At 36.7% G+C, this 14684-nt stretch overlaps 1 protein-coding gene across 4 annotated transcripts in view; it reads left to right on the top strand.

Annotated features, from left to right (window-relative positions):
• The window catches only part of akap6 (A kinase (PRKA) anchor protein 6), a 413822-nt gene that overhangs the window by 268887 nt on the left and 130251 nt on the right, over window positions 1–14684 (top strand). For all 4 annotated transcript variants that reach the window (XM_072568962.1, XM_072568965.1, XM_072568963.1 and 1 more), the window contains one exon: window positions 12211–12359. In XM_072568962.1, the coding sequence (XP_072425063.1) occupies window positions 12211–12359 (149 nt within the window). The remainder of the gene's footprint in view (window positions 1–12210; window positions 12360–14684) is intronic.

Below are 14684 nucleotides of genomic sequence, written 5' to 3'. Positions count from 1 at the left end.
CTTGGCCATTGTGGAGTCTCCAGTCCCACATAAGTGTTCTTCTCTGGCCAAATCAAGAATTCTTTTCCTCATACTGTGAGGAGCCTGGTGCTGCCATTGCTGCACTTCACCTTTCATATCCAATTATGAATCAATGTTTTCTGTAATAGACTATGATACCATATGACACAAAAGCAGAACTAGGCCATTTGGCCCTTGGGGTCTGCATTGTGGCCATGGCTGATATGTTTCACAACCTCATTCTCCTGTCTTCTCCCCATCTCAATCAAGAACTGTTTTCTCTCTCTTAAATACACTCAGTGACTTGGACTCTGCATTCTACAGATTTACCATCAAGAATTCTTCCTTATCTTAGTTCAAAACATTTGTCCCTTTATGCTAAGACTATGCCCTCAGATCGTATTCTTTCCTACTTGTGGAAACATCTTCTCCACATCCACTCTACCTAGGCCTCTCAATAGACTGTAAATTTCAATCAGATCCACCTTCATCTTTCTTAGCTCCATCTAGTACAGACCCAGGATCTTCAATAACTTCTAATATGATAAGCCCTTCATCCACAGGAACCTCCTGTAGATGCCCTTCAATGCCAGCACATCCTTCCTTAGATACAGGCCCAAAGCTGCTCTCAGTATTCCAAATATAGTCTGACCAGAGCCCAGTACAATACTATATCCTTTGCTCTCGCATTCTAGCCCTCTTGAAATGAATGCTAACATTGCATTTGGCTTCCTAACTGCTAACTGAACCTACATGTAACCCTAAAGAGAAATCTGGACTAGGATTCACAAGAGTGCTTCAGATTTCCAAAGCCTTTCGCCATCTAGAAAATAGTCTTTGCCACCTTTCTTTCCCACACTTTCCCACATTGTATTCCATCTGCCATTTCTTTGCCCGCTCTCCTGTCCAAATCCTTCTGTAGCCCCCCAGCTTCCTCAACACTACCTGCCTCTCCATCTATCTTTGGGTCATTTGCAAATTTAACAACAATGCCCTCAGTTCCTTTGTCCAGATCATTAATGCATAACTTGAATAGTTGTAGTTCCAACATAGACCTGTGGAACTCCACTAGTCACTAACTGCCATTCTGAAAAAGACCTCTTTATGCCTTTTCTTTCTTTCACCAGTCAGCCAATACTCTATCATTACTCTCACCTTGCTCCTAGCACCATGAGCTCTCATCTTAATACATAGCATTCTGTGCAGCATCTTGTCAAAGGCCTTCTGGAAATCCAAATAGATCACGCCTATATTCTTTGTCGAACTTGCTTGTTACTTTCCCAAAAAATTCTAACAGATTTGTCAGGCATGACCTCCCCTTGGCAAGGCTATGGTGACTCAGCCATATTTTACCATACACTTCCAAGTGTTCCACAATCTCATCCTTAATAAAGGACTCTATAATCTTACCAATACTGAGGTCAGGCTTACTAGCCTATAGTTTCCTGCCTACCACCTTCCTCCCTTCTCAAACAGGGATTTTATAGTAGATACTTTTCAGTCCTCTGGAACCCTCTCTGACTCCAGGGTGTCTTGAAAAATCATCACCAATGCCTCCACAATCTCTCAGCTATCACCTTCAGAACTCTGAGGTGTAGTACATCTGACCTGGGTGATTTATTCATCTTTAGACCTTCCAGCTACCCCAACATCTTCTCCTTCATCAGAACTACTATGCTCACGTCTGCCCTCTGATTCTCTTGAAGTTCTGGTATACTACTGATGTCTTTCACTGTGAAAACTGATGCAAAGCACTTCTTCAATTCATTTGCAATTTCTTTATTCCCCATTACTACTTTTCGTGCCTCATTCTCAGGTGGTCCAATATCCATCATTGCCTCCCTCTTACTTTTTTTTATATCTAAAAACACTCTTGCATTCTTCTTTTATATTACTAGCTAGCTTACTCTCACATTATATCTTCTCCACCCTTATTGCTTTGTTAGTTATCCTCTATTGGTTTTAAAGTTTCCCAATCCTCTGGCTTCCCACCTGACTTCACCATATTTTATGTTTTTTCATTTGTTTTTATGCTGTCCCTGACTCCCTTGTTAGACATGATTGCATTGTCCTCCCCTTTGTATGTTTCTTCTTCCTTGGGATGAATTTCTGACGTGTCTCCCGAATTAGTTTCAGAAACTCCTGCTTTTGCCGCTCCATATCTTCCCTGCTAAGCTCCTGTTCCAATCAACTCTAGCCAGCTCCTCCCTCATGTCTTTACTCAGTTGTAACATCATTACATCGGATTCCAATTTCTCCCTCTCAAAATGCAGGGTGAATTCTACATTTTATTATGGTCACAACACCCTGGGGGTTCCTTCGCGTTAAACACCCTAATGAAGTCTGCCTTATTACACATTACCAAATCCAGAATTGCCTGTTCCCTTCTGGATTCTATCACAAGCTGCACTAAAAGAACCATCTTGTAGACATTTCATGAATTCCCCTTCTTGAGATCTGCTACCAACCTAATTTTCCCAGTCCATCTGTCTATTGAAGTTCTCCCATGATTATTGTAATAGAGCATTTCTTACATGCCTTTTTATAATCATCTGATTTATTTTCTTCCTCACATCCTGACTACTGCAAAAAGGATTGTACACAACTCCCATCAGGGTCTTATCTACTTTGCAGATCTTTAACTCTACTCACACAGATTCTACACCTTTCAGCTCTATATCACTTCTTGCTATCAATTTAATTTTATTTCTTACTACAAGGCAACCCTACCGCTCTGCCCATCTGCCTGACCTTTTGATATGATGAGTATCCTTGAATATTTAGCTTCCAGCCCTGATCCCCTTGCAGCTACATCTCTGTGATATCCACAACATCATACCCATCAATTTCAATCTGCACGACAAGTTCTTTACCTTGTTTCATATACTGCATGCATTTAATTACAACACCCTTATTGCTGCATTGACTGGCCCCTTCTCATAGTCATCTCCTTACCTGCTGTAGCTGACATTTGATTTCTGATCACTTCCATATTCTTTATTCTATTACTTGCTCTGGAAACTTTAATAACCTCACCTGAGCCCTTCTTTAGCTTTTTCCATAATTTTCCATGCAACTAACCCCTTCCCTAACTAGTTAATTTTAAGCCCTATCCACAGGCTTAGTTATGTGATTCACCAGGACTCTGGTCCCAGTATGATTCAGGTGGAGCCTGTCCCATTGGAACAGCTCCCTCCTTCCTTAGTACTGATGTCAATGTCTGATGAATTCAAATCCATTTTGCCCACAACAATCTTTGATCCACATATTTACCTCTTTTTCAACTCTGTGTCAATTTTCTCATGACTCAGATAGGTATTCAGAGACTACTACCTTTTTTGGTTCTGCTTGTCAATTTAGCCCCTAGCTGCTCATATTCTCTCGGCAGAATCTCTTTCTCCTTTCTACCTTTTTGGCTCCTCTGCAGCTCAGATGAGATAACTTGAACTGGTAAGACAACTGGAAGGATTGAGTATGATGGGCCTGGATGGAAGAACAGTTAATGGTGATGGAGGAGTAAGAGATGTGATGAAGAGTCCCCTGTGAGTAAATAGGAAGTACAGAGGGCAGGAAGAGTTCATTAATTGGAAGAATGAGGTGGGTGAGGTTGAAGTTCAACTGTTGAGTAGGCATGTTGCATGGAATGTTTTAAGTTGTAATCTATGACCTTAGATGAGTGTACAGTGCCAGCATTAGGGTGAGTGGTGGCATGGTAATTGCATGGTTAGGTAGCAGAGAAAAACTGGTGGCATTTACCCTTGAGTACAGAAGATAATTGATATTTTTCCTGTATTTCGGGGCATTCCTTTTAAACCTCTTCACAGCACTAGTCCCAGGCTGCTATCTGGGTCCAGACTGGCTTTGTTAGGTGGTGTGACCTCCTATGGCAGTCAGCAGGATTCTGCCCTCCAGCACGACCAGGTCCACGTTCACGAAGCAGGCAGATTTATGGGCCATGACCTCAGTTATAATGGTCAGGCAAAATAACATCCTGACTTGCAACATCTGAAGTGGTGTGCAGCTTTGCTTTAAATATAGTGTCAGTCACATGAACAACAGCCACAGCAGTGGCAAACACTTCTACACCTCTAGCCATACAACATGAGAGGTGGTAGGGAGGAGATGTGAAGGGTGTCTTTGACTTCTTCTTTGCAGATTTTCCATCTGGGACAAACAGCCTGATTACCCTGGATGATCTTTTCTATTGTCCATCTCCCCACTCAGCTGCTCATGTGACTGCCCCCAAACATCTGCTAGGGTTGGTGGACATGGTTCCCATTACACTTTATCCTCTCAGAATGAAAATCAGAACATCCAGAGTATTTTCTCCCAGGTTGAGTTTGCAAAGCTGGAATTCTTCCTGATTCTATGCCCCAACTCTTGAACAAAAATTCAGGCCACAATATTACCTAAGCATTTTAATCCCAGAAAACAATGGATTTATGTCAGGTGGGAGGTTAAAGTGTTCAAAAGTTGAATCCCACCTCAACTGCTTCTAACTCACCTGGATCTATTGGCAACCAACCTGCTCCCAGGAGACAAAACAGCAATTTAAGTCTTATTAATACGGCTAACAGCCTCATATTGATCCAAAATTTTCAATTTGAATCTGACTGTACCTTGGGAAGTTCCGCTGCTTACATGCTGAATCCAGCATTCCTGCCTCACTGAACCTCCACTATCGAACTGTTCTCTCCTCACAAGGGCCTATAATTTCTCACCCATCTTCTGAGCATTCCCCATAGTCTCCAGTTAACCTTCAGCCTCCAATCATGGACAACTCCAATCTCCAATCAAGCCCCATTCTACACCATCCCTGCCCCATTTTCTCATCCAAGAAAAAAAGATAGAGAGAGAAAACTTCTTAAAAAGAACAAAAAGATTGTTTTCCAGAATGCAGATATAGGATCTCTCTCAGTTTTGCAAGATTTATCACTTGATCTTTGTAATTCACTCTGGAACTTGTAGAATCTGACAACTCCTTCTAACCAGCTTCAAAACTATGTAAATTAAGCAACTAAATTTCAGAAAGTGAATCTTCTTATCATAATTGTAGCTGAAAAGAGATTAATCCTTACCAAAAAATAAACTAAACACCCCATGGTTATTGCATTAAATGCTGCAAGTGAAGCTTCTAGGGTTAAGAGTCAATTATGTTTTTAATGAAAGTTACAAAGCTTTGAGTCTGATTCCGAGGGCAGACATCCAATAAAGCTGTTAAATCAACTTCCATCCCCTAAAAGGAAAAAAAGATCTGATTGTCACAAAATACTTTTTTTTAATATAGCCCAGCACCACCCAGATGGAACATACCCTGTAGGTTGAAGAAATTTTAAAAAAGACATGTGTTAACCCTCCTAAGGGGACCATATAGGAATGACATGATAGCTCCATATATCTTTGCTTCCCTGTCTCAACCAATCTAAAATTTTTAATGTGTACCCTCTAGTTACATTTTCCTTATAACACAGCACGACTATTGTGCAGAAAATGCTGCAGTGGTGCGTGAAGTAATAATGAACAAAGGTGGAAGCAATATGTGCTTATGTGAAAAGCTTATCCTTGTTGCCATATTACTCATGAATTTGTCAGAGACCATGTAAAGAAGTCATAAGAATGCAGCATTGAAAAGTGCACCAGTTTATGATCACATTAATGGGCTATTTGTTCTAAATCTGGACACTAGACAGCAAAGAGCATCTCAGTTGATATTCTCCTTTGTTTGACTCTAATGGCTCTATTGCTGAGGGATCAGACTGACACAGTCATACCTGTGCATCAAGGTGCTAGCTTTGTTTTCATGACATCTCATTTACTTTTATTTAAAATATCTCCTCTGTGATATTAAGATAAACAGTAATCACTGTTAAAAGAAATTAAGTGTTACAACAAAGAAGCAAAATCTCATTTTCTGCTTGAAGAGCAGGAAAGCATTATGTTTCTTTGGGTCTCTCAGAGATTCAATCTAATTTAATTCTCTGTCGTTTCTAAATAAACACTCTTAAAACCTTGCTCATCCTTGGGAATAAGGATGATAGGGGTAATCAATATTTCTAGCATTTTAATTAAAGCCGTTAGTGGAATAAATCCATTTAATTATCCATTAATGAAATACAAGGTCATTTACCTGACAGGAACTTTGAAGGTTGATTATTAGACAGGAAAAAAAAGCAAATAAACTCCATGTCAGAATCATTTAGTAGTAAGATATAAGGTTAACAACAACTTTAGACTTTTTCATTTTTTGAAGGGATTTTTAACTTTTCCTTTATGACATTGTGAAGCTTGTTGCAGACAATTGTGAAAACATAGATGTGACCTTAATTAAAGCTTTCTGTTGTGAATGTTACTTTGCAATCCTAAGAGCTGAACTGAAAGCTATTGATTTTTAAACTGTTAAGTCCTTAGGAATGGCTTTGAAAAAAAATAAGGAATTTTAGATTAATGGGTATTTAATCATAGGGTTATGGTATAATATCTGAGATCCATCTTACAGACATCCATTACCAATGTGACATTGTCTTCTTTTAGAATTTTAAACAAAACAGTATCATTTTATGATGGAATTTCTCAGCAGAAGTAAAATGATTTTAGCCAAATCAAAAATCTGTAAGTTGTCTATGTACAAAAGTATACAATACTCTGATTCAAAAGGTTTTGCATTGCCTGTCCTGTAATATAGGTTGTAAATTTTTTAAAAAACACCTTCTATACCTTTTGTTCTTGCTTAACTTAATTAGCCCATCTTCCTGGTCAGTGAAGTGTATCTCTTTATACCAGTTGTCTGACTGATCTTTCACAACTATTCTTTTGTCTTTCATCATCAGGTATTAAAATCAATTTCCCTCTATTACTACTCCTATGAACATACTGCAGGCTTTTAAAATCAATGACGTTCACTTTCTCTGTTAAAATACCCTTTCGCCATAGACATTAGTTTATTCTGCAATGTTCTGCTAACTTTAGTCTATCATGTCGGAAAAGAGGTTTTCAATAATCTTGGTCGATTTGTAGAACATGCAGGTATTGGTCTGTAAATCAGTGAAAATTATATTTCTTGTAATATTTAAATAGTGCAACTTATTCTAACATTGAGACTACTTTGAGTCATGACAAATTTTAATTGACATTTTGGAATATTATGGATTGAAAAGACTAAAATTATAAATACTAAAATATTAAATTCTACAAGGAAATTGTGTTCTATCAATTTTATTGCATTTTGCAGTCATGCCATAAAGTAATAATAAGTGGCATCGGATTGAAATAGCTATCCCGGTGTTTGCATTATAGATTCCTGCTAAATATTCCAAAAGTGCCATTCACTTCCCAGTAGCCATAACAAATCTCTTTGCCAATTTGGGATATAATTTGAGAAACAGAATTTATTTTTATTCTCAGTATACTCTCAGCTTGAAATTTTTAGTGATGACATTAAGATCAGCTTTTTACATGTCATCTAATGCATTGCTAATTAAGGTTTGCATGTTCATTAAAGCTTAGGCCAATGTTAATTACATATATTAATGGAATCTTGTGTAACACCTGCCTAAAGCAATGGCCTTTAATCTTCCAAATATCTCAATTGAAGCTGCTGTGGTTACGAGTTTTTCATAATTTGAATTCAACATACAAGCATGTACCTTTTTGAGCGTCTTTTGCATTTTTTCAATGCATATATTAAATGCATGCCTGTAATTTTAAAATCCTGAAGAGTTTATTAATGCTTGTCACTGGAGGCACTGAATTTTTTTTATCTATGTAAAATATATGTTACATTTGCCATCTGTTTCTCTGATAGTCCTTTCCTGTTTGCTTAACTCCTGTGGAGCATTTTCAAATTTTCAAATACACTTGAAATCTTTCTTTTCATTGCTTCTAACTCTGTAAAGCAGAAAAAAAAAGAGTTTTGTTACTGGTTAGTTCAAATAAATAAGTAGGAAAACCTTTTAAAGGTATCGAGGAAAGGTGTTACTGTTATCATTTCCAAACCACAAAATGTTTCTAACATATGTTTTCCACCATTGATTTTAAGGATTTCTGTTTATTCTCTAAAACGGTAGTTTTGTTTCTTTTTGTTCTTTTTCCATCAAAAGCAAAGATTATTTAATATTAGGCAGAATATTTGTAATTATTGACAGGCCTTGTAAGAGTATATTTAACTATACAATTGAAAGAACACTGTAATCTTCAATGATGTATGAATGATTGATGTTTACATATGCTATCACCAGAGTACATGTTAGAGCTTACAGCAATCAGAAAATTCATTGTGAGCATACAGAGCAGGGTATGAATAGTAAATGATAATGGTTCCTACTGGCAATGCTTTACATACCTCTTCTGATTGACAGAATATCCAACAGAGAAACCACAAGAGACCTCCAGTTCAGGAACTTTCTTGCAGATAGTAAATTGGTGTTGGCATACACACAAAATAAATTACATGATTCAGCAGATTTCAAATCTGAACCTAAAACTCTGGAGACAGAAGTAAATATTCATCAAACAGTTGAACTTTAGATTGATTTTATTTTGCATTGACAAGACTGTGTTAGTTTTAAGCCACAGCCTTAACAAATTTAAACCTTGCACTCAGATTTGTAAAAGTCAAGAAACCCAGTAGCCTGCATATGGAATCGAAACATCTCAAATAAGGAACATTAAAGGGATCACATCACTTATTGCAGAGTGTGAGAGGGGCACAGGTAGAATCCTACTTAGAAATAAATGCTTTATGTTTTGCCCTGAATTATTAAGGCTACAAAACTGTAATTAACAGATGCCAAACTTGTAGCTCAATCTCTCACTTACATTGTTAGTAGATTGTCACACAAATGATCATTAAGCACATGATGCACAAGCTATTAGTGCATACAATGTTTCATTTTACATTTGTTGATAATAGCAAGGAAATATCTTTAAGAAATATATATTGCAGTTAATAAAGGAAAGAAAGTACAGGACTAAATAGCAAGTATAAATATTTCAGATATAAAAGATATGTTGCAGGTCTAAATACTTAATTAATTTCTAAGTTGGAGGCCCAGTAGACTTACTAAATGTCATTAAAAAAATCTGGTTTGATATTGCAACAGTCAACTGCATGCAATGTGAAACCCCAGCAATGCAAAACTGGTTCCTCCAGGGGTCAGACTTTACTCCTTTGTGGATTCTGGCCAGCACCTAAAAACAGACCTATACTTCAACTTTAATCTTGTAAGCCTTCAGTAGAAGCTACTTTACGATATACATACAAAATCGTTAGCCAACTCCACAGAATGAATAGAAAAATTCAACTCTTATGATGAATCATGTCATGTTGCATCTGTTGATTTCCACTACATGCCTATATCACAGAGTTAAACATATTGGCTATTACTGATAATAGTTTGTTTGTTGAATGAGTAACATCGTCTTGATTTTTGTCCAATTATCTTACTTGTAACTGAACTTATTTAGACTGACCATAATTTTCTAACAATGTGACATTTGCCACATTCAGGATTTAAACCAGAGAATGTGCAGAAACATTTAATTAAGTCTTTGGTGCATGAAACCATAATTAAGGGATAATGGTGTGTTCCAGAGAGTACTATCTCACTCACTAGATAATATTAAACTCACAGTGAACATAATGGTGTAACTTGTGTCTCATTGTGACCTCAAGGCAAAAGTGCTGTGTGAATGGCTGGGCAGTAATGTTTTGATTGATTTTCAAAGAAGTCTATTCCATAGGAACTTTAAAAATAAAACTATACTTTAACACATCTGTGAAACCTAAACTTCCCACCCCCAGTTTCTCACATTACAATCTACTAATTGGTCAATTATCTTTTGGAAACAAGCCAATAAAGATAACAACTGGAAAGCTTTTACAAAATTCCTGAATGAATGATGGTAAATAAGTGTTTTATACATATTTTGTTTTTGTGGTTGGTATAAGGAAAATATTTAGATTTTCCTGAAGTAATGAAAGTAAATAACCAATTTGAACTCTAATTCAGGTTTGTTGCACTGCTCCAGCAAAGCTCAGCACAAGCTGGAAGAACAGCACCTCATTTTCCATTTGGGAACTCTACAGTCTTCTAGTCTCAATATCAAGTTCAGCAATTTTAGGACTTGAGGCATCTTCACCAATGCCCTGACCCCGACCCCCGCAACAGACCTCGTTATCGCACATTCTGCCATTACACAATGACCCATTGATAACCACTAATAGTCCCCATTAACTGCTAATCTCCGAGCCTGATTATTATCCACTCCTTTGTCTGTCCAACTGTTGTCTCTCTTTGGTTCTATCTCTAACTATCATTTCCTCCTTTCCCCCTCCCTCCTACTCCATCTTCTGCATAAAGAAAATTTTCCTAGCTACCAATAGTTCTGAGGAAGGGTCACGATCTGAAATGTTAACTCAGATTTCTCTTCGTAGATGCTGCCAGACCTGCTGAGCTTTTCCAGCAATTTCAGTTTTTGTTTCTGATTTACACAATCCTCAGTTCATTCAGATTTTATTTACCAGTTTGAACATTGGAATCCTATAATCAGTTGGTACATTTGGGCAAATCACTTGTATGTCAAACAGGGATAGCCTCATAAAATAATATGTTTAAATCACATCATATAGTAATAGTGAATATCTGCCAAATTTTGCAGCTTAATATGTTTTCAAAATGTCTTTATTACTTCTACATTACTTAATTTTGAAGTGTAGACAAACAAGTAGTCTATTTGTGCAGACAAAGTTGATGAGGATTCCAGGATTCTTAACATCCTCCTATACAGGCAGAATGGGCTTTTGGCATTTTAGCACCTCTGACACTCCAGCAATGCCTCTGTATTGCACTCAACTGTCAGCTGAGTTTACGTACTTGTCTTGGACTGAGCCTAGAACCCACAAATTTCCAACCTGGAGGTAAAGGGGAATCATTCAGCTGAGGAGACAATGCACATGGTTGAATGGGACAACTTGCAACTGTATTTGCACATCACAAATTGGAATACTAAATTGCAATTCATCATATTGTAACTCACAGTTTGATGACGTACCCAAATCATTGAGAAAAGGCGCTTGCTTCCATTGAGATTAAGAGAGCCTTCAATTAATAGATTAATTGAAGAGAGAGCCAGTGTCTAATACAGCGGCAACATTTCTACGCTCGTTTAAACTGTGGCAGATTATTAACTGAGAGAGGATTGGAGATGGTCTATCTGCCCACTGCTCCTGTTATGGGAACAATGTTCAGCAAGGGGAGTGAGTCAACAAAAAACATTCAATCACAAAAGTGACACAAGAAACTGAGATTGAAAGCAAGATTATTGTTGAAATTCTAACAGTAGCATTTTCATAGTGCAAATGAAACACGACTGAGATTCTTTGAAAGGTTGCAATTGGAATTTTTTTTAAACTCTGGTTTGTTTTGCATTCATGTTGAAAAGTATGGTAGCAATATCTTGGGATAGAAGTACCGAATTACTCTAGGATATAGGTAAATTAGTTGTGTCATGAACAGAGTCTATGTAACATAGTTCATCTGAAATGAGAATGCTAATGAATGCTACTGGGGAAAGGTTGTAGTCTGAAGCCAGATTTAAAAAATGCGGAATTGAAATAGAATGGAAAACATTGTAAGTAAAATATTAATGATTGTGAAAGTGGTGTGGGATTACCTGAAAAAAATCTGTCCTAAACTATAAGGTGATGCTTGCAAATTACTTCTGCGAATAAATTGTGACAATCAGAACTATGCAACATAGCAGGGCTGCTAGAATTAAGTGATCTAAGCTCTTGAAACTCTGGTGACAAAGTTGAATGAATACTATTGTAATATCAGCCGACTGAACTAAATCCTGACATTGTAAAATCACTCCCACACTTTGCCTTGACTTACCTTGGAGACAAGAAATTGTAAGCAACCTTAATTGTTAACCCACTGAGTACTGCATTTCATTTGAATCTTGCTAAATGTAAGCTTGGCTTCTGTAAAATTATACAGTTGAATTATACACAAGGGAGTGAGAATACATTACTCATTTTGTCTAAAACCTAAGTATGCCATTTTAGTGATGCATTGCTCATATACTCTCAGGATTCTCAAAGGATAATATCTGAAATCCCTGCATTGGAGTTTAGGATTCAGAGAATATTCTAAGCTGTTGATGAATGCTGAGTTATTTATATTTATTAGTTACATACACCTCTGTTTCTAGGGAGAAATACAGCTTATCAACTTAGAGACCAGGAGAGATGCTGTGGAACAGATGTCACTGAAGCTTTATAGCGAGCAGTACACGACTCACAACAATAGAAAACAAGAATTTGCTGCAATGTCAAAAGTCAATCGGGTAGATACTTACAGGTATGGGATTTATTGTAACATTAATTTTTATTTAATCTATAATTGCCAGGATTAATTATTACATGAACTGCATTACAAACCATTATTAAGTACATAGTAATATATATTATTCTTTATTAATTAAAGATACTGCACAATTCTGCTGTAGGCCCATATCAGGCCTTAGTAAATTAAGTAAGCCTACTCAAGATGTTAAAATTGATGATAAAATGACAACTTGAAGCTAGGTCTTAAGTGCCATTTTTCATAGCCCCCTGCCACCTGAACCCATGATGGACAAAGGACTTTATTGAGTTTAATATTAGAATCTTCACCTCTTCAGACATTCTGTTTATATGCTTTTAGTAAAATGTACCATCATTGCACATGTTTTGGAAACTCTAAAATAACTGCTGTTTTGCTTTGAGTGTTACAATTTACTCCATCTTGATGTCTTATACCTCAGGGTGTGAAAATACATCAATATGTTTAGGCCAATCACATTGCAGGGATTTCCAAGGGGCTTTGTGATATCTTAATATAGTTCCATTAGAGATTGGAATTATAAAGAACTCCTATGCATTGCAAAAACAGCATGCTTCCTGATGAGGAAAGAATTGCACTGGTCTCTACACATTGCAAACATCATCCATCCATCAAAAAGGGCATGATTATGCTTACACTATACATAACAGTTGGAGCAATTTTGTTTGTTCTCCTTATTTCACTATTTTGTAGTTTTGCACATTTATACCTGATTTAATTTATGAAAAGAATCCCCAAATTGGGAGCAAAAGTGCTGCAAGCAAGGAAGAGTTATACTTATGTAGTGCCTTTCATTATTTCAGGATATCTTATAGTGCTTTATAATTCAGTATCATTGTAGTCACTGTTGAAATGTAGGAAATCAGAAGCAAATTTTACATATAGTAAGTTCCAAGTGCAATATGATCATGACCAGAAACTCTACGTCAGTGATGTTGGTTGAAGAATATTTATTGGTTAAAACATCGTCAAAGAACATCATAGGGTCTTTTCTGATCAGCCAAAGACAAACAGAACAATGGCTTAACATTTTACCTCAGTGTTCCATTGGAGCATCAGTTTAGATTTTGTGTACAGGTGTTTGGAATGAGTTTTAAATTAAGTATCCTCTACCTCAGAGGCTCGACGCTACCAGTGACCAACTGACACTTAAGATAATGTAATTTTGTGTAGGGGGCACATTGCTGATTGTAAGTCAGAAATGCCAGTGAAACCTATAAAGTGGACTAAATTCCAGTGAGACGTGGTACTGGAATAAAATGTGCTCACCCACTAAGTGGTGCACATTTACAGGAATCAAAGCAAAAGCTGCTGTCTTTGAGTTCACACATTTATATTAGCATTGCACCTGACTTGGTAATCTAAAGAACAGACAGGTAAGTTAACCACATCCTGTATATACTCATGTATAAATCAATCTCATGTTGAAGTTGACTGCTTACTTTTGGCCAAAAGTCTTGTAGTTTCCAGATATCTCGTGTATGAGTTGACCCTACTATATTGCATTATTTTGTATTTATTCATTCATACCAGTAACTCTATTCATCACTCTGTATTTATTATATCGCAATCTCAATTCATTCATTCATAACTCTACCGCACTTGTTTACTACAGCACATTTTGATTGATTAATTCATTCAGACCAGTACTAAGTCTATTGGTTCTTGTCACACTTTGTTCACAAACATCTAAAAGTTAATATCATCAAAAAGTTAATCGTTTTAATTGTGCCATTATATCTGAATAAAATATTAGCTAAATACTGGTATATCTTTAATTCTTTGACAAATGCGTTAATGTTGCTGAGGTTCATAACATACGAGAGTAAATGGGAGGAAAATGGAAGAATTTGGCAGGAAAGTTCAAGACGTTTACACATTCAGAACTTAATAAATGTTTCATTTTAAGTGAACCATTATACCAGGCCATGATGTTGTTGAACAGTGTGACTTTGCAGGATTTCAATGAATCTTTGACATGTTACATTTTCATACCAGTCTCTTACTTTTATCCAATAATTACCTTCACCGTAATTTATTGTGTTTTTCTTCTTTACCTGGGATTAGTTATGCGATCAAAATTACTTTTTCTACAGCAGCATGTGCTTCAGCCACTCAAAACTTATGCCCGTGTAATAGTCAAACTAAAACCATCTTCAAAATTCAACCTATACACGAGTATATATGGGACATAACACATTCAAACAATGAAATGACTGAGTTTGTTGGATTTGAATCTTCTTAAACTTTCTATGAAGTATCAGATCTGACTGAAGCAGTTAAGGAAAGTTCTTTTCAGCT

Source organism: Chiloscyllium punctatum, chromosome 4 (genome assembly GCF_047496795.1).
Source record: "Chiloscyllium punctatum isolate Juve2018m chromosome 4, sChiPun1.3, whole genome shotgun sequence".
Taxonomy (NCBI): domain Eukaryota; kingdom Metazoa; phylum Chordata; class Chondrichthyes; order Orectolobiformes; family Hemiscylliidae; genus Chiloscyllium; species Chiloscyllium punctatum.
The sequence above is the reverse complement of the archived record's forward strand: the minus strand, read 5'-3'. Positions and strand labels throughout refer to the sequence as shown.